We start from the raw sequence: 20738 nt of genomic DNA on the forward strand, positions 1-20738 counted from the left end.
AGTCAAGTATGGGAACCTATGCCGGGCAAAACAGCAGGAGGAGAGGACTGAGGTCACGAGGGATGGACAGGGTGGTCCCAAGCCTTTCAGGTCAGAGAGAACATGGGCCAAGATGTGAAGGCAGGAATCTGCCCAGATGTGTGAGTTCACGGGGTCCAGGGTGGAGGATAGGCTTAGCCCAAAGGGCCATGGGCACTTGGGTTTCTAGCTAGCAGAGGGATTCAAAGTCCAGGCTAGGTGGTCTAGACTGTATCCTGAAGGCAACAGGAGTCATGGAAGGTTTACCAAGAGCAGAATGGCATGGCTCACACACACACACACACACACACACACACACCCCTACCTCTATCTCTGTCTCTGTCTGTTCTGTCTATCTGAGACAGTTGTGTTCTGATCCGTGGTCCCTCCGCTGGCTGTTGTAAAGGGCAAACAGGAAGGAGAATGGAAGTACATGTGCAGAGGGGTGAGCCGGTCTCCAGCCGGAGCTCATCCCAGGTTCACAAAAACCAAGGCCCAGGCCAGTGGTCCACTCAAATGTCACCTTCGCCTTGATGTCTTTTCCAGTCCCCTTGGGTAGAAATAAACAATTCTGCCTGCGATCTTGCTGCCATGAACGACAATAATTCCAGCACCGACCGTGCTCCTGGGCTGTCAGAGGCTGTTTGATTGCTTTTGTGCCCCTTTGTCTGGCTTAGGAGAGTTTGCTAACTTGGAAGGTGATGGTGGTGGCGCAGCAGAGAAGAGCCTGAGCTTGGCCTGGAACCCTGGCCGTCTGTCTCCAGAGCAGCTTTTCACAGTGATGCTGTTCCTGTTGAGAGGGGCCCGGCCCTGGGCTGGGACTCAGTTAACAGCGATTGAGTGCTCATTGTGTTTTAGGCAATCTTCTAAGTGCTTTTTATGTTTTAACTTCTTTCATCCTCACAAAAACCTGGAAAGTGGGCAATTGATTATCACTCCCATTTTAAATGTGAAGAAACTGGGATGTGGGGAAGTGAAGTGGCTCTGCTAAGGCCACAGGAGAGCCGTGGAGCCAGGATCGGTGGCAGGCAGGCCGATTGCCGGGCCGTGTCCTTCTGTGCTCCGCAAGGCTGCCAGCCAACCCTGATCGCCTCGTGTTGGTTGTCACTGGCCCCATGGTCTAGCTGTTGGCACACCTGTCCCCATCTCTGCACAATGTCCTCAGGGACAAAGCTGGAGGTCTATTCATTCTGGGACCCCTTTCTTAGGGGAGCAGACTGTTCCACAGAGAAGCAGCCCAGGGAACGTTTGTTGAGAGAATGAATGTCTCCAGCGTGGAGACATAGGACCCCACTGATGCTGAGACAGTTCAGAGGCCTGGGGGTGGGGTGGCAGCTGTGTCTCAGGACACGGGGTCAAAGTTTGCCCTCATGCCGGCATGTGTACCAAGTTGCCTGTGTGGGGCACTTTTAGTCAGCCTGGAAAGAGACACTTCTGTCTAATGACACAACCAGAAACTTACATTTCCAGGATATCAGAGCCAGAAGAAGTCTGAAGAACCGTTTCTGCCAACCTCTTCCTTTTACAGAGAGGGAAACAGAGGCTCAGAGACTAGAGGTCTTGCTGAAGACAGGAATGCAGTCTCTCGCCCCTCATTTTGCTAGGCCAGGGCTGCATGGGGCCCTCGGGCAACTGAGGAGCCCCTTCACCACTTTCTTGAGAGGTGGGCAAGGGCTCAGGGAAGCGGGTGGGGAAGCTCTGGTTTCCTCATCCCCGTTTCAACAGTTAGCCCTGCTTTTCATCTATTTCACACGTTGGGATTCCCACTGAGAGTTTGTTTTCACAAGGAGCCCTCTGGGTGAAAAATTAATGCTCAAGACCATTGTTGTGGTATACCATGATGCACGTTAAAAAAATGATTTCCAAACTACTTTCACAACACTTAACTCTTTGCTCCTCATACTATGCAGACAGCACAGACAGACTTGGGATTATTTCCCCTGTTTTACAGATGAGAAAACTGAGGCTTGGGGAGACCAAATGATCTAACTTGTATAGAATATATAGCAGGCTAGTGGCAGGGCATAGGAGCCAGGTCATAGACCTCAAAGGTAAAATTATTCAATATAATTAATACAAACTTGGGAGACGATCTGGCAAATGTAATTGTCATTTATTCTCCTGTAGATGATGCTAAGGTGTTCTCATTCCCTCCCCTTCCCCTTCCTCCTCACTTTCCTTCCTTCCATCCCTCCCCTCCTTTCTTTCTTCTCTCCTCTTCATGGTTAGTCACAGGTTTAGTTGTTCCCGCTCAAAACTATTCAACCATCAGTATCAAGGAAACTGCCTCCTTTGACACGCAACCAAGTCCTTGCACATCTACTGTGTTGCGAGAGTTATCATTTTTTAAAGTGAGAGCTTGAGGGTCGAGAGATTGGTCTCTGGCATCAGGCAGACCTGGTTTAAAAGGTGTATTTTCCCAATCACAAAGTGTGTGGACTGGCACCAGTGACTTGACCTCAGTGGGCCTGAGTTCCTATGCTATGGCACGGCTACAACAAGAGTACCTGTCTCGCAGGGTTGTGGGAGAGCCAAGTGAGTCAACACACGAGTAACGGTAAGCACAGAGAGTGGCTCATGGTGAGTTGTCAGTAAACTAAGAAATGATCCCCAGTAGGGTGGTGCCTCGTTGGAGGCTAACAGGCTTCTATACTGCACTACATCTCAGTTTCAGTTTGCTGTTGAGCATCGCCAGTCTCTAAAAGAAGTATGCCTTATGGAGCTTTTCTCAAACTCATTTGACAGTGTAACCCTCTTTACGTGCAGAGTGTCCTAGGATAAGTGATGCAAAACCCACAAAATGCCGCTCTAAAATCTCAGGTTGCTTTGAGAAAAAAGAGGGGAAAATCAAGATAAGTTTGTGTAGACCAGATTTACATGGCTTAGAAAGAGACCTGAACTTTTAAGGATAGTGATCCTTCAGAGCTAGTATCATAGCTCTAATATTAAGTTGGTATTTATAAAAATTATTATATAACTTGGCTTATAGATAGTGCCTTTGCTATCAAAAGCTAGAGGAATAGTTAAATGTTATAAACAAGCTCATTTTATTCCTAGCCCTTTTGTAGAGAAATAAGAGCACCAGTCAGAAGAGCAGGGTGATGCCAGCTTGCACCTCATGTCAGCTAGCAGGCTGAGAAATCTGGTTCCACATTCTGACGAAAAAAAGCTGGCAAAGATTTTTGAAGAGACATCGTACTTCGGAGATGAGAGCAAATTTCCCTTTCTTAGAGAAATGGGTTGGATTGTTATACAACACTTTGATTCTCTACTGAGGATATGCAGAAACTTTGATTCTATCTGAAATTAAATCAGAGCTAGTAGTTTGGTCAAAATTGGAGCCCACCGCTCAGGAGAGGATTTAAAAATTCTGACAGTGAGGTCTTCTCCTGGGGCCAGCTATAATTTTTGATCTCCTATTTCCCACCTACCTCTAAAGAGTCTTTGAATGTAGGAAATGAACCTAGATGATAGAGGAGATTTTTTTTTAAGTGAATGAAGTCTAAAAAGGAGCTGATCACAGAACAGTAAATTCAATTGATCTACCTTGCACAGTCATCAAATCAAATTTACACACTTGTATCTCTAGGCTGCCTCTGAAGCCACAACCCCTGGCCTCTAAAAGTGAGATCATTATAATAATTTTTTTAAAGTTGCCTGTTGTGGCAAAGACCACCAAAGACCAGATGACTACCAAGGATTCTTGTTAACATTCCACAGCATGCAGGTATGGTGGGGAGCAGTTATCTAGACAGCAGTTGCATTTCCCAGCCCGCCATGTGTCTGGGGGGGCCAGGTGATTGGGTTGGCCAGCGGAACACAGCAGAAGTGGTGCACATGTCTCCTCGCCTAACTCCACCACATCCCCAGCACCGTTTCCAGTATCTTTCTTCCTCAGCTGTTCGCTGGATGTGAGTAGCCAGGAAGACCCAAACAGACAGTGGAAATTCCATAAGCCTGAGTCTTAACCAGAGTCCCCGGCCCCAAAAGTGGCTACTGGATGAACAAGAATTAAGCCTCTGTTGCATTAAACATCTGAGATTTTAGAATTGATCTGTTACTATGCCTAGTTAAGAAAACTTAGGGTTATCTTATCTAACACACTTAAAGAATTGGAACTTAGAATAATAAGTGTATTTGTGACTTTTTCTGAGTTCTGCTTGAGGTGTTATTTCATTAAATTTGCCAGCGTTTTTTTTTTTTTCATAATGCTGGTAGATCTATGGAAACATGGGTCAGAGTAGTATGCTCCCTGGTTGCCCAGAAACATTCAATACACTGCCCATTCTTTTAATGAACAGCCACTAGTTTGTATCTGCTTACCATGTGTCAATATATTGGAGGCACTGAAGATATAGTAAATAACACAACTATGGTCCCTGCTTGTAGAGAGCGGACATTTTAGTGGCAAGGAGGTGGAGAAGAGGGGAAGAAAGACAATAAATAATAAATAAATGTTATTTATCCAGACCAGGGGTCATCAAAGTTTATCTTTGAAGAGACGGAGAGTAAATATTTTAGGCTTTGTGGATCAGACAGCCTCTTTTGCAGCTATGCATCTCTGCTGTTACAGTGCAGAAACCATAGACAATATCTAAACAAATGAGTTTGGCTGTGACTAAAAAAGCAACTTTATTTATGGACACTGAAATTTTAATTTCATGTACTTTTCACATGACATGAAGCAGTCATCTTCTGATGTAGTTCAGCCATTTAAAAATGTAAAAATCATTAGCTCACGGGCTGGACAAAACCAGGCGTTTGGCTAAATTGGGCCTACAGGCTGAAGTTTGCCAACACCAGTCTAGATCAATAAACCAACAAGAACATATCAGAAAGGGTAAGGACTGTGAAAAAACCAGAATGGCATGATGGGATTGCGCCGGGTGGGTGGGAGCTGCTTTAGATAGCTTGCTCAGGGATCACCTCTCTGCGGTGGCTTCATTTGGGTCAGAACTTGCATGACAAGGAGAGACACTGCTCATGAAACTACACTGATTGAGAGACCAGGTAAAGGAGCAGAAAGCTGTCAGGGTAGCTGTGGGGTCAGGGGCTAGAGAAAGAGAAGCAGGAGCTGATGTCAGAGGGACGCAGCACCTGGGGTTCTGAAGGCCAAGGTGAGGAGTTACAATGCATTTTACCTACAATAGGAAGCCAGCCAAAAGCTTTAAGCAGAGGAACGATACAACCTGATGAATATTTGAAAATGATTATCCCAGCTCTCATGTTGGAAAAATGGCTTTGTAGAGGGCCAAGAACATGGCCAGCAGGACTAGTGACTGGCCGGCAGGGTGGAAGGAGGCTTGGGCTCTGCGGCCAGCCGAGGAAGTGGAGAGAAGTGGATGGGTTAAAGCTCCATCTTGGAGATCTAACAGGATTCAGTATGTCCAAAATTGGGTAGCAAAAACTCAAAGAAAAAGTCTCAAAGGACATGTGGACTGGAGGGCTGTGAATTCGTTGGGACTTCAAATCACTTTTGACATCAGTAGGACTTTGTGTCAGTTTAGTCTTCTTTCCTGCCCAGTCTTTCTTTTTCCAGTGATACTTGAGTCATAGCTGGGGATGAGAAACTTGTGGCAGGGCAGGGGGACTCACATCAAGTTGCAATGAGACTTGTCCATTTCAAGTCCAAAAATATCTACAGAACCAATGGTGATGGGCAAAGATGGTTAAAACAACAATGCTGGTCCCTTGCTGAAAGACCTTGGAGAATTTTCCCTACACTTCTCTCTTGGCAGCCACTTGTCAGAATTTGTGCTCCTGCTTGAATTTGACAAGGTGACAATATTTGGATAAAGATCTGTAAATCAGCACCCCACGGTGAAGTGGAATCTCTGAATGGGATTTCCTGAGGATTTCGCGTCAGTGGGGCCAGTGCCACTTTGGCATTTGAAGCTCCGAAGTGTGTGATGGATGTATGCTTAGAGCACACAATTTTCAGTAGGATGTCAGATTGGACCCACATACCCAAAAGGTGTGTTGGCAGATCAGTGGCCAGGATACGAGCCAAAAGATCCGGAGAGAGTCCCCAGGGCCCCCAGTCAAGCAGCAGCAGCATCTCTTTATTACATACGTCAGGTGAGGCCACGCAGAGTTCACTGCAACCAGCACCAGGAGGTCACCCGTGAAGCTGAGAAATTGTTTTGTTAGGAGACTGATTGAGTATAAAGCCTGAAGCCACAGATGTGGAGGAATTGATTTTCTGAAAGTTTCCCTGTAAACAAAGGATGCTTAAACCCACATTCTAAGAAAGGATTTAGTCATTGGAAGGTAAATTGCAAAACAGCCCCAGGATCTGAAAACTAAAGCACAACCATTTGCCAGTGGATTTTAAGGTTCCTCTGTTATTTGTGTTTGCTGGCTTATCCATTCCATGGACTTTAACAGCCTGACTCACTCCAACTCCAGGCTGGCATGAAAATCTCTGTGGCCCAAAGAAGGCAGTTAAAGTAGACAAAACAGGGGCTAAATGTCCACTGCATTCCAGGGGCTACTTCTGGGAATCCCTTGCTATAGGCAAGCGGGTAGCAGACATTGTTTCACTTAAGGCTGACAGCAACCCTGAGAGGTAACAGGCATTATCCCCATTTGGGGATGATATAACTGAGGTCCGTGGAGACTAACTAACTTGTTTAAGGTCATGTGCCCAGTAAAGGGGAAAGCAGAGACTTTGTAACCATTCTGCCACATTCTGGTGTTTCTCACCAAAACACTCAGAGCACCATGAACCACACCGTGTGGGGATGGAGAACGTCAGCAGAGCTGCTCAGTACAACATGCTGTGATGATGGACATGACCTACATCTGTGCTGTCTAGTGTGGCAGCCACCAGACAGACTGGCTGTTGAGCACTTGACAGGTAGCTAGTGCAACTAAGGGACTGATTCTTAAATTTTAATTATTTACAGTTCAATTTAAATAGCCATCCATGGCCAGAGGTAACTGTGCTTGACAGTACAGGCATAGAGGACATCAAGTTTAAAAGATTAAGACCTAATGTTCGATATGCCAGGCCCAGCCCTCAGAATGGCTGCACATGTTAGATCACTGAATCTTCTCAGTGAGCCTATGAGATCGGCATTGTCATGGTGACCCTCATTTAAGGCACAAAGAACCAGATGAACTTGTCCGGAATCACAGACTGGAAAGTGATGATGCCAGGATTCCAGAGCTAACGCTCTGATCCATGAGACTCTACTAGCTTTATACTCTGTATGTGATGCTTCTTACCTGCTACACCGGCCACCCCATGGAGCTTGGAATGTAATGAAGATCGGAGAGCAAAATAGAGGCTGCCACGAGGCAGAACAAGAGAGCCAAGGAAAGGCTTCCCTGGGGAGTGGCATTTACTCCGAGTGCTGAAGGCTGAGGAGGAATTGGCCAGGCACAAGAAGGAGGTGGGTTATAGGGAGTCCTAGGCAGAGGGAACATGCATGAAGGCTGGGAGGTGAGAAAGAACATGGTGTATTCCAGGAAATGAAAGTTGATCAGAATGAAGAGTGGAGGGAGGAAGGAAGGAAGTGAGTGTCCAAGGGCCAAAGTAAGAGAAATTGGCAGAGGCGGGAGCACACAGAGTCTGGTAGAATTCTGAGTGTTTTTTCCCGAGGATTTGAATGTCCTAAAATTTTTAATACACATATGCATTAGATATTACATACCTATACACAAACTATTTTTCACCCCTACTTCTGTGTGGAGGATGGAATGGATATGGCCAAGGGTGGATTAGAAGACGGTTAACATCATCAGTAACCATCATTCTCAACTTTTTACTTTGGAATTCCTCCGGAACAGCAGTGGTATTTTGTGCACTTCTATTACTTTATATTTTCAAAGTACTTTCCCATCCCTGGGATCTTTGCAAGCATCCTGAGACAAAGGTAGAGATTTTTTTTAGTCTCCATTTTGCACATGAGTGAATCGATTCTCAGAGGAGGGAACTGACTTGCCCAGAGTCCCATCTGATTAGTGGCAGAGCTGAGACTAGAATTCTCATTGCCTCTGTCTCTTCGAAGAGAGCCAGTTCAGGAAGAGGGGCTCACCAGGCCCTCGGCTCTGGCCTGAGCCTCTGCTCAGCCCCTTCCTCCCCGTGGAATGGAAGCAAAGGGACCTTTACCTTTCGGATGCCGTCATGCTTCATCTCGATTACATGGAGAGTGTAGTTGGTCCGCCGGCCTTTCTCATTAAATTGCACATTTCCTGTCAAGCCTTCAAACCTCACCTGGAAAACAAAGCCAGGTGGTGAACAGTGAACTCAGAAGTTGCTCTTCATGTTTGTTGATTTGTTTTCTGCCGAAGTGAAAACCTGAAACCTGAGATTGTTACACGTGATGAGGTCTTGGAGTAGCATCAATACTAAACACCTCTCTCCTCCCTTGCCTGTAGTGGGTATCACTATTACAGCACAGTCCTCTTTCCAACTAAACTGAGATTCATCCTGAAAACTTTTGTGCCCATTGCTTTAGGTGAATAGTAACAGTGGATCAAAGTAAGTCCTAATAGGAAATCTCTGTGCCATCTCCTATCATGACCACCACCATGAGCACCACTGCCTCTCAGACACACATCTTCAGGTGTGGAAACTGAAGGAGGCCCCCTGAGGAAGGGACTGGTGTGCTATCCCTAGTAAGTCAGAAGGCCCAGGAGCAGAAGTTGGCCTTGTGATGCCTTGGGCTATGCCTCAGTATGGTTTCTTAATTCCTTTGAGAGGCCAGGAAATATGTTACTTGGCAATCTAAAGGCCTAGAATTGGGAGACCTGGATTTTACCCCCAGCTTTCCTCTCAAAAGCCAAGTGACTTTGGATGATTCACCTCTCTAAGCCTCTAGTTTCCAAAACTCCTGCCACCATCTACCTTAAAGGACACAGCAAATGTGAAAGTGCTGTACAAACTTTAAAGCACTTGATGAGACCCTTTATGATAAGACCAGAGCATGTGGGGCATTAAACAGGTCTCAGCTGACTGAAACAAGATTTGTATTGGAACCCCCCAAATACAACACATGGGATTTCTTCTCCACAAATGAGTCAGATTAAACTTCCATGGCTTCCTATCTTCAGGCTCATAGTAAAGGCCAAGTGGTCAACATGGCGGATCCAAGACTTTGAGGACCAAGCCTGCGGCTCTGGAAGTGACCAATAAAATTGGTCCACCCTCAAGTTGGGGATGAGTCTGACTGTGTATCATCGGCTCAGGTACAAGAAATCACATTCTCCAATGCTGTCCCGCCATGTGTCCTCAGATCAGTCTGGCCTAAGGCCAGTGAGATGAGTCTCTACCTATAACCAATGTAAACAGGGCCTTGTAACCAAGCGTTATTTCCCCCTCTTCAAATAGCTTAAAAGGAAGCCTTAAAGGGCTTTATGATGTTCTGATAGTGACCAGCCCCTCTGCCTTAAGAAGGTATAAGAATAGCTGGGGTGTATGCAGTAGAGAGAGAGGGAGGAAGGAAGGAAGGTGGGGAGGAAGGAAAGAAGGGAGGAAGGGAGGAAGGGAGAGAGGAAGGAAGGAAGGAAGGAAAGGAAGGGAGGGAGGAAGGAAGGAAGGAAGGATGGATGAGTGTGTCTCTCAGGCTGACCCTCCCATCACCTTCTGGTTGGAAGTCTCAGTGGGGAGGCCATGACAGGCCCAGAGTACACAACAAATTCTACAACAAGTCTTCACTCTGTCAGAGGAAATATGGAGAAATTCTTGCTCTGGATAAGTCCAGGCTGGTTTTCCTTTTCAGAGAGAAAACAAAGCCGAGGTCCTGCTACAAAGAATTAGAAGAGAGCAATTCTGATCTATCAGCAACTTCACTTTCCTCTCTTCTTGGTCATTTCTCACCCACCTCTTGTTTCACATTCATTCAGGTTCAAGATAGGTTTGCTAAGTAGCAGCTAATGTGACTCATTTGGAAAAACAGATTGGGATACATGTACAGATGACTGGGTGGTGGACTGATCTGCCCAACCAGAAGTGTCATTGATGATTCAAATGATTCTACTTTTTGGTTCTTATCTCAAATATCATACTAATTATCATCATGTCATATTGATATGGCAAGTTGGATAATGTCTCTATGACTCAGTTTCCTCATTTGATTAATGGGACCAATTAGAGTTAGTTATGTCTTAAGGTTGTTTTAAGGATTAAATGAGATATGTTTTGATCAATGTTTGCCTCATGGTGAGTTTTCAACAAAGGCCAGCTGTTATTTTTATTGTTACTAATTAGTGTTATTAATACTACCATCATTTTCCAAGTGTTTCGTGTTCATGAAGCATTTTCACATATATTACTTCATCTCCAGTCATAGGAACCTCCTGAGATAGGCTGTTTAGAGATTAGGATCTTCACTTACATGGGAGAAAACCATAAGTAGAAGGTAAAGTGATTTGCTCAAGACTTAGGACTTACATGGCTCTGAGGGAGGCCTAAAATCAAGAGCTTCTGATATATTCTGGTTTCTTCACTTAATATACCAAGTGGCCTCTTAGAGGACAATGCTCCTGTCCTAGGCTCTAAGGGAAGATATAGAAATGAGCAAAGCCATGTGTTCTACATGGCTACTAGTGCTACCCACTACTCTAGCTGGGCATTTTCCAGGCCACGCTGTGTTAATTCCTAAGTATGTGGCCATGTACAAGTCGCCATGCCTATCTGCTTCTCGGTTTCCTCTTCAAGGAACTGACATGCTTAGCATATTGTCTGGGTCATAAATGTTCAGTGGAGAGTATCTGTTATTTAAGTAATGATGTTGATATTGATGATGATGGTAACGATGATGATTACTACTACTGCCACTGTGACGTGTACAGTGGGTAAGAGGGATGGAAACGAAGAAGATCTAACATTGAGGCCTTGGGTCTGCGAAGTTGTTGTCTCAGAGAAGGGGACTCTTTCAGCAGAACTAAGGGTCTTATCACTGTTATTTTTGCATGCCTTTCTCAGTTTCCAAAAAAAAATCATCAGCAGCAAAGGGCCCCTTGCATTGTCACAATGTTTGATGTTCACAGGAACCCAGTGAGGAGCAAAAGCAGAGATTATCTTGCTCCTTTTACGATAGGCTTATTGAGACTCAGAGTTACGGCACTTGGGTTCAGGATTCACAGGAAGTCATGAGAGGCTTGAAGTAGCTGAAAGCTCTTACAGTCTAGTTGGAGAAGCCAAGACTTACACACACTGAAATAAATAAAGTTGGGAAAGAAGATGTCCCAGAACTACTTTTCTATGATTGCAGAGCAAGGAGAGGTCAAGAGAATGGATTAGCTCCAAACCATTTATGAGGACAGTCAAGTCTCACAGGCAGAGGAGTAAGCTTCTCAGAAACATATGCTTTGGACAGATCAGAAAATTGCTGTCTTTCCATGAGGACTGAGTCCTCATTCCTCAGCCCCACCCCCATGCTGAGGCAGCTGGGGTCAGACTGAGGGAGACCTGGAATTCCCCTTTAGTCCCTGCCTCCTGGAACTCCCATCACTGTCCTGGCACCTGCCGACTCCCTCTGTAGAAGATGGAGCATTAACCTTGGATTTCCTGTAAATGGTACTGGGTGCCAGCCACCCATGAGAGGCTGAAGCATTTTCCTTTTTGCTTGGTTCTGGGGAAGCGCTGGTTGGTGTTTCTAGTACTTGAGCCATCAACACTGACAACTCCTCCAGCCCCATCCCCAGCGGAGGCAGCAGAGATCTCTGGACCAGAGCTTCTACAACCTCTTTGTGGCTCCCTTGACATGGGAAATCAGAGCCTGTGGACTAGGTCCCGGTGAATCACATTCTGGTTATTTTAGCCAGGGCAAGTCTTAGGACCACTCTGAACTTCCACTTTCCCCTTGGACAATGGGATGAATAATCCTGGCTCTAACTATCTCATGCAGTTGCCTTGAGGTTCAAAGAAGCTTATATATTGTCCTTTTCAAAAACATTTTTTTTGAGCCTTGTGACAAACCAGTGAGGGAGGCAGTGCTAAGAGGATTATATCCATTTAGGAGATGAGGAAATTAATGCCAGAGAAATTGACTAATTAACCCAGGATCCCCTAGATAGTGCCTGGTGGAGCCATGGTGAGAACCCAGCTCTTCTCTTCCTAACTCCCTATCAGCTAAGCCCGATGCCCACAAGTCCTCACTGGCACCCTCGCTCTAGTCTCCTGCTGGGTGTCATTTACATCATCACCCAGACCCTCCAAAACCTGAATCCCTCTTTGTTCAAATTCACCCTTCTTTTAAGGTGTAACATGACCATCCATCTCAGTTTGCTTGGGATCGTTCCAGGGTACATCTCTTATCTAGAATAATTGGTACTAGCTCTCGCTTTCACTCTCAAGTGTCCCAGTTTGGATGATAAATTATATGGTCACCGTTTTTTAAAGCCCCAGTCTCATTGCTATAGGAGGCCTGGCCAGCATCCATGTTCCCGAGTCATGGCCTTCTGCTCTGACTGTCCATAGCACCGAGAGCCTGGCTATGTTAGTTATCCATTAATCCATGCCTCTATAGCTATTATTTTTCAGGAGCTTGTCTCCCCTCCGTAACTGGGTCTTGAGTCCCAAAAGCCAGGGGCTGTGTCTTACACTCCTATTGCTCACCCCACCCCAGCCCTCATCTAGCAAAGTGCTGGGTAAAGCTTCATTTCGCTATCTGTGATCACTGCCTGCCAACCTGCAAGCACAAAGCCTAAGAGGGCGGATCGGTCTTTAGGGCAGATAATCTTCATCTGAGGTCCAGGCTGGGCTTCCAAAAGTGTCTATGGTCCCCCTAACTCCTGGTAATACAAAAATATATGTATGTATTTGTATGCATTTTTCTGGGATAGAGTTCAAAGCTTTTTTTTTTAAAAAAAATCACATTGTCAAAGGGCTTATGACCTCCAAATACTAAGAGCCTGGCTTGGGGAGCTGAATCTTTTCTGCTAGCCAGAAGCCGACACTGCACACCCTAATGCTTCCTCCTTCTGGGGGCACTGAGGGCTTCCAGGATGTGGGCTCATTCATATTCTGAACAGCTCCCTGGATGTCAGGCAAGGACAGGCAGGCAGCTATCTTCACTCTGCTGCTGGGGAAATTACAGCAGGGGGAGCAGGGTGGGGAGTTGCACAGATGTTACCCGAGGCCATGTGCCATTGCTGGCTGGGCCACAGCTCTTGTATCTCACCTGGGCTGGGCCTTCAAGGCTTCAGAGCGGAGCAGTTACATATACAGAGTGAGGTAGCAAGTAGATGTGGGTTGGAGTCCCAGCTTTACCACTAACTAGCTGTATAATTTCAGGAAATTTTTAAAACATCTCTGAATCTCAGTTTCTGCATTTATAAAGCACAATTAATAAAACCAGCTACCTTAGAGTGTTATACTGAGGATTCAACAAGATCAGACATGTAAAATATGTTCAGAACCTTGTGCAGAGGGAGCCCTGAGTATATCATAACTGGTATTACCATTATTTTTAGAATAATGTGCTTATTCTTCCTGGCCTAACTCACAGACATCCCAGCTCTAACACAAGCAGAACCACAGGTCCCTCCCACTGTGTGGCCTAGAGGCCGGTGGTTAGAACAGAAGAGATTTGAGCCTCCAACCTTGGGTTCCAAGGACCGAATGTCTTTGGGTCTTACCCAGTCTACTGTGGGCACACAGTTGCTCCCTAATGGCATGGCTATTTTAAGAGAGGGGTCTAGTGGGTGAAATACCTAGACAATGGTCATAACTGTGTGTGGAAACCCTGGAGCTCAGGGCATACAAGCCAAGGTCCCTCAGGCCATAGGACAGGCCTGGGGCGGGAGGAGGAGCCCAGGATGGGGATCTACTGCTAAGTTGCTGTGTGACCCTGGGTGAGTCACTGCCCACTCTGGGTTGGCTGCTTCATCTATAATGTAAAGGAAGGTGGGAGATGTAATCTCTCAGGTCTCTTCTAGCAATACATTTTTGTGATTCTAGGTGATTAACAAAAATTTGAAAGTTATCAGTTTGAATAGCTGATCTTAGGATCAGAATGTTGGTTTTACTTTTTGGCTTGTTTTGTGGCTAGTTCTCCCCACCTGACACCCACCCCCAGTAGAGACTGAAGGGAGTTTCTTGAGGGCCGGTCTTGCCTTGTCTTACTGTCCCCAGAGCTCGGCCCCAGGCCAGAGCACGCAGTAGGCTCTCAGGAGCAGCTGACCGGCTGCTGGAGAGGCAGGCACACACGCATCTTGACTCAACACAATATAGAGGAGGTCATTTTTTTTAACTAAGGCAACTGCTTCCTCACAAACCCCACTAAAGGCAGAGCAGAAGAATGAGCATCTTACAACCAGAAAGATGTAGGTTAGGCAACAAGATTAAATAAATTAGATGCTCAGAGTTCTTAGAGCCTGTTGAGTCCTGGGAGTCATCTCTCCAGCCTCCTTATTGTCATGGATGAGGAAAGGGGAGGGTGCAGGAGATCTGAACGAGTACTCCATGGTCATCCAGAGACCAGGCGGCCCAGCTGGACGTGGACCCCAGCTCTCCTGTTTCCTCATTCAGAGCCCTTCCTGCCACCCATGTCGTCTCCTGGCTTCATCACCGCCACGATGGTACCAGAGTATCCTTCCAGGGATGTCCTTAAGATGGGAGAGGCGAGGGAGCTGGAAGGGCTGTGAAGCTGAGGGCAAGTCCCTGGGACCTTCGGAAACCAGTTTCACATTGCAAACAGAATTTGTCTCGACTGTGGAGTCTGGAAGAGCATTTTAAATGAGCCAGAAGGCGGGCACTGCACCTCCAGGCCGTCATTTAGAAGTGATTCAGGCCCCCACCCTGTGCAGAGACGAGGGGAGGGCAGAAAGGGCTGCAGGTGGACCTCCTGTAGTAACAGGAGCTTTGCTTCATCCCAAAGGACAGAAGTACATATTCTTCGTTTGAGCTGGAGAACAGCTGTTGATGTTCCCTTTTTTAGTCTCTTTCTGCAGGTTGTGAATTGCTAGGGCTGTGCACGTGTGGTTGGCAAACAAATGGGAAGAGTTGCACATTTTACTCTACATTTCTCCTTCATTCAGAAACGCTCCTCTCCTCCCCTGGGAGTCCAAGTTCACTTTCTGTTGAATATAGTTTTAAAAGTAGAGCTGGCCTTATCTAGACAACTCTTAGATGGGGTGGGAAGGTCCTAAGGGCATTTACACCAAAATAATTTGCTATTGCTGGCTTGCCACTGTGTCTGATACTTTGACATTCCTTGGCAGTGAGCACTGCCCTCTATGCACAGCCTGGGCTTGAGGTGCTTCTAGAAACTTCTAGAGACTTCTAGGAGCTCAAAGAGTAATAAAGCTGGGGGCAATCCCCCAGAATCTTCTAAACCACGAACGATAAACAGATGGCCCATGTGGACCTCTGTCTCATCCTGCTTCCACTGCAGACATAATCACCAACTGAGTATTTATACTCCTCCTGTTGAATCTGGATTCAGCCCCAGAATCCTTTGCATAGCCGATTGATTGGGGTGGGGCCTGACCATTTTCTATCCCTGTTCTTTACCTGTTCTTAAGTGCAAACAAAATTGATGATTGCAATGCTGAGAAACAAGAAAATAAAGTCAGAGGTACTTAGAAACATTTTCAGGGTCCTGTCATAAAGTGTGTGCAGAGGACAAAGGTAATGAAGAAACTCAGAAAATCAGGGCAAGAGGGAGAATCCCTGAGAGACTGCTAAAATGATTCATTTTCATCTTTGTGTCTCTCAAGTCCCCTTTTTAAATACAGAATCACTGGCTTCCTCTTTTTAGCATAATCTCTAGGCAGAAAATAGAGCTTTTGTGCTATTAGGAGTAACTATTCCATACTATTGGGTTTTTGTTTGTTTGTTCGTTTGTTTTTGATTTTCAAACTTCTACATGAACTTCCATGGATGCCAAGAGCCACAAACACAATGTGGTGGCGATCCAAACTTCAGGCATGCTCTACATTTTCTTTTAAATATCTACGTGCCTTCTGAAACTGATGCTGAAGTCCCCTATGAGGCTCCCATACGATGGGGCAGTCATTACCAGCCTCACCTGCTGCAGAGCTCGCTGGATGTCGATGCCTTGGCCCCAGGGCACAGCTGGATTAGCCAGGCAGTCCCCAGCATTCCCCCGGCGGGAGATATCGATTCTCTGCCTCCTCAGGCTCTGGAAAGCCTCAGCCATCACCTTTACCCCATCGTAGGTGAGCGCAGAGGTGTACTGGTGGGAGAGACAGAGACAGTTCAGCGTCAGAGACAGTTCAGCGTCAGAGCAGAGCGGGCTGACAGGGAGGAGGGTGGGAGCTGTGTCTGGGAATGCGCTTCCTGGTGATGAGAATGCCAGCGGTGGGCCAGGTGTGGGGAGTGTGGCGTGTTTGTCGGGGGAGCAGTGGTAAACCGGGAAGTGCCTGCCTCTTAGATGGGGGCTGCTGCTCCACCCTGCTAGCTGGTATAGTCCTCCTGAATTGTGAGTTCAGCTGTGACTTTCAGAGAGAATTCTAGAATTTTGTGTTCAATCTTGCCATTTTATAATGTTGGTTCAACTGGAAAAGGAATGCATAGATTAAATACAACACAGCTGTATCTGTCTGATACAGTCCATGGAGAACCAATTGATTTTCTCTGTGTTAACAGTCATCATTTGGGTACCAAGAGGCACTGTTTACTCTATCCCTGGTGACAGTAAAAGGAAAAACAATAATCCAAGAAGGGTAAACCCTTAATGATTTCCACTTGTGGCTCACTTGAGTGACGGGTTTATATTCCGCAAACTTTCCCCTTGTGCTTCTTCATGATGACCCTCAGTTTTCCTCCCCACTCACCTAAAGTGGGGCTCTAATGTTGATGAAACAAGAGCAGGATAACAACCTAGAACAGCATTTGCTGGCTTTGGAACTCATGTCCGTCTTATTCATGAATTTGTCCCCAATGCCTTGCTTAATCGCTGGCACACTCTAAGCTCACAGTAGAGAACTGTAGAATTAAGATATATTTTTCCAATTTTTGACTTTGATTCTCTTGCTTTTAAAAAGTATGTATATTAGATTTGTTTACTTTTATAACCTGCTCTAATCTTTTGGAAACTGGGTGGGATAGTCACACATTAATGAATTAACTGCTATGTGGTTTGCTCATTGCTTTAAAACACACTTGTGGTTTCGTTTGCTTAAGCGCATGTTGAAGCAAATCTTTATTTCTGAATGGCTAAATCAGTTGGAGCAAAAGTGGGATAAGCACCTCAGTTAAGTGGCCTGCCATTTACAAAAAGAAACTGATGGAGTGGCAAGAGAAAGTTACCCAGCGTTCAGTTTGTCCCAGATAAACAAATTTAGCCTCAGAGTCCTTCTCAACACAGCATTGCACACAGCCACTGCCAAGCTATTGGATTTGACCTGGGAAAGAAAATTTATCCACTATCCTTATTCTAAACTGTTATCACATAGCAAACAGATTTTGTCTGCAGGATTCAAAGCTGAATTGCTGGAGAGTGAAAGGCTGGTAGCCTGCATGATAATTGGGGGTTGACTCTAACGCAGTGAGGTGCTGAATGGTGCTTACTTAGATTTCCTGAATTTTCAGTCAGATACATGGCCAACCAGAATAAGGGCCAGCTTACTGCATTAATATAGGAGGCAGTCCATGAAGAAATAAATGCTAAATAGCATCTCCCTGGAATTGTGCGACATGGTGGTCCTGCCCAGAATAGAGATACCATTTTTCACCTTCCCCTGTAGCTAGCTGGGGTAAGTGTCTAAGATGCAGCCAGTGGCATGTGCGTACGAGATCTGCGTGTGATTCCTGGAAAGAGTTTTAAAGGAAGCAGTTTTGCCTTTTATTTTCCTTTTTCCCTTTCTACTGGGTAGCATATCGAGGTGATTGCTGGAGCTTTTACAACCGTTTAGGGCTATACGGTAGCAGCCCTATGCTGAGGATAGCAGAACAAGAAGACAGAAGATGCTCAGTGTTTGATGATTGTGGAACCATTATACAAGCCCTGGATTGCTGATTTCTGAATTTTGTTTATATGAAAGAAAAACAAAATGTCTGTCTTATTGAAATTGTCATCATTCTGGATTGCCTGCCCTTGGCAGGTACCCTCAAACTTTATGGACATATTTTCCTTAGCTTGTTTGTCTTAGAATGCACATCCCTTTCTAAAGGCTAACGCTGCCCAGGAATCTGGGGCAGGCAGAGGGACCAGGCTGGTCCTTTGCTGCCTGCTGCCCATTGTCCTACCTTAGGTCTCTTCCAGTCCACACGGGTGTGGTCCCGAGCATCGCTGTTTTTCCACTGCTGCATGATCTTGGCCGGGATGGTATCTGTGTAGTTCACCAACTGGAAACCTGTGACATTGGCTCCACTCTCCTTGAACTTGTTTAAGTCAATGTCCATGAAACCCTGGGCGGGGAGGAAGGAAAAGAAGTCAGAATCTGCTACCTGGATCCATCCATTTAACCATGTGACAGAATCATAGGACTTCCCACCCTATTCCGACTTATGGTAGAACTGACTTAATGGAGAGACAGTTGTGCCTCCCTCCCTTCTGAACTCTGTTAGCACTTCGTTTGTGCAGTAAGTGAGCACAGTGGTTTAGAGCGTTTGCTCAGGGCCCAGCCGTGCCTGGGTTGAAGTGCTGGCTCTGCTACTCACAGCTGTTGGACCAGGTTCCCTGATGGTTTCTTGTCAGAATAACAGAGGTTAACGGAGGCTGGGGAGAAAAGCAGTGAGATGATGGACATCAAGTGTGTGGTGCAGACCAAGTGATCAGCGTACATGTGGGGTGATTATGACCACACAGATTTGCAACAGAATAAAAAACACAAGGAAGGCATTGTCTCCTCTACCACCACCGCTCCCCTTCCTTCAGAGAGGAGAGGAGTCTGAAGTCTATCTGGGGGAGTGCCTACGGGCTCCCCAAGGTAACCAGCGAGTCTGTGAAAAAGGCTGGCATCTGATCATCCCTCACCCCGTTCTCTTCCCTGTGCCACAGACGAGGTTTTCTCTACCCAGTGAGGCTTGATCAATTCTGATATCCACAAAGGATATTTTATTGGGAATGAAAATCCTCCCCATTTGGTGAAGTTTATTCAAACTCAGGAAGTCTTCCACTTAAAAAGAAATCCTTGTATTTGTATAATATATTCTGTAGAATACAGTACTTTGAAACTCATGACCTCATTTGGCTTTATGCCTTTTATAAGATAGAAATTACATGTCTTTTTGCCAGATAAAGAAACAGACAGTGGGAGAATCTACTTCACAAAGTCATTCAATGATTTAGTGGCAGAAAGGGGATCTGAACTAAGGTCTTGTGAAGGTCTTCGCTCACTTACTCACCTGTTACTCAGCAAACATTTCTGAGAACCTTCAGTGGACTATTCTTATAGTAAAACAAGTTCCTTCTCTTACAAAGCTTACTTTCTAGTGGGGAAGATAGACCATAAGCAAAGAATTAGGTATAAAATAAGCTACAAGGATATATTGTACAATGCAGGGAGTATAGAAAACATTCTACAGTAACTGTAAGTGGAGTATAACCTTTAAAATTAGGAATTACTATATTGCACACCTGTAACACATAATATTGTACATCAACTATACTTCAATAAAAAGTAAATACTTAGCAAGTGTGTAGAGCATAGCTCAGTACAGCACGCTGTGCAGTAGCTACCAGTCCTGTGAAGGAAGGTAAAGTGGGGAAAGAGGGTGGGGAGAGGAGGTGGGTGCTGTGCCCTGGAAGGCATGACCCAGGTGTGCCTCCCTGAGGAGGTGGTGCTGGCACAGGGACCTGAGCGCCGAGAAGCCGCGTGAGTCAGTCTGGGGAAATCTGGGGAAGAGCATTCTGAGCAGAGGCCCGGAGGTGGGAGGACGCTTAGCATGTTCCAGAAACAGCAAGAAGGCCAGTGTGACTGTAGCACCCTGAGGGAGGGAGACAGGGTGGGAAATGCAGTCAGCGGCAGCCCAAAGCTGGATCACATAAAGCCTTGTGACAACCTGGGGTTCTTTTTAGGTGGAGTCGGGGGGCCTGCTGCAGGAATTTGAGGAGGGATCATAAAGGCATTGCGCTTTCAGCTCCATGGCTTCGGGGAAACTGCCAAATCCCAAAGAAGGAAATGGAGGAATGAGCAGGGGTGGGAGTTTGATGGACTGAGGGTGGGGAGAGCCATGGACTGGCAGACGAGAGCCCCGAGTGCTAGTCTCAGCTTGCCTGGGGCTCCTGTGAGACTGTCCACGTCTTTTAATTTCTCACTGTCTTGATCTGGTTTCCTTATCTAAAAGATATAGTCATCTACCACTTCAGGACTGAAAGACACTCCCCCTATGCCTCTAAAGTTCTGCGACTCCTTTCTATTTCTATTTTATAAACAAACTGAGCTCAGTTCCCTTCAGAGCCTATGCCCAGCTGGTCTCTCTGCCTGGAGGTGTGCTCTCCCTGGCCAGCTCCTTTCCACTTTTTGGATCTCAGCTGAAATGCAGTCTCATCAGAGAGGTCTGTCCTGACCCAATTCTCAGTCTGGCCCCATGGTAGACGCTGTTGGTGTCCTGCTCATTTCCACTCCCCTTTAGACACTGATAATCCACTTTATTACTAGCAAATACCTATCACTTCATCCACGTGCAGGGTAAGGCAGATGCGCCAGGGGGTTCATACATCCAGAGCAGCTCTCAACCAATGACAATGGGTAGTTAGTGGATAAATACTCCAGAATCCTCTCCCCCAGGAGGGATAACCTTGAGGTATGTTCTACACCCAAGTCTAGGGCTCCCCTAATGAATGATGTTCTGTATC

General features: G+C 46.0%; 1 protein-coding gene across 5 annotated transcripts in view; it reads right to left on the reverse strand.

The window, feature by feature from the left end:
* The window catches only part of GRIA1 (glutamate ionotropic receptor AMPA type subunit 1), a 292805-nt gene that overhangs the window by 96450 nt on the left and 175617 nt on the right, over positions 1-20738 (reverse strand). For all 5 annotated transcript variants that reach the window (XM_072954181.1, XM_072954176.1, XM_072954183.1 and 2 more), the window contains 3 exons: positions 18185-18346; positions 16002-16169; positions 8135-8239 (listed from right to left, as the gene is read on the reverse strand). In XM_072954181.1, coding sequence (XP_072810282.1) covers positions 8135-8239; positions 16002-16169; positions 18185-18346 — 435 coding nt within the window. The remainder of the gene's footprint in view (positions 1-8134; positions 8240-16001; positions 16170-18184; positions 18347-20738) is intronic.

The sequence above is a fragment of the Vicugna pacos genome, chromosome 3, assembly GCF_048564905.1.
Source record: "Vicugna pacos chromosome 3, VicPac4, whole genome shotgun sequence".
In the NCBI taxonomy this organism is placed as follows: Eukaryota; Metazoa; Chordata; class Mammalia; order Artiodactyla; family Camelidae; genus Vicugna; species Vicugna pacos.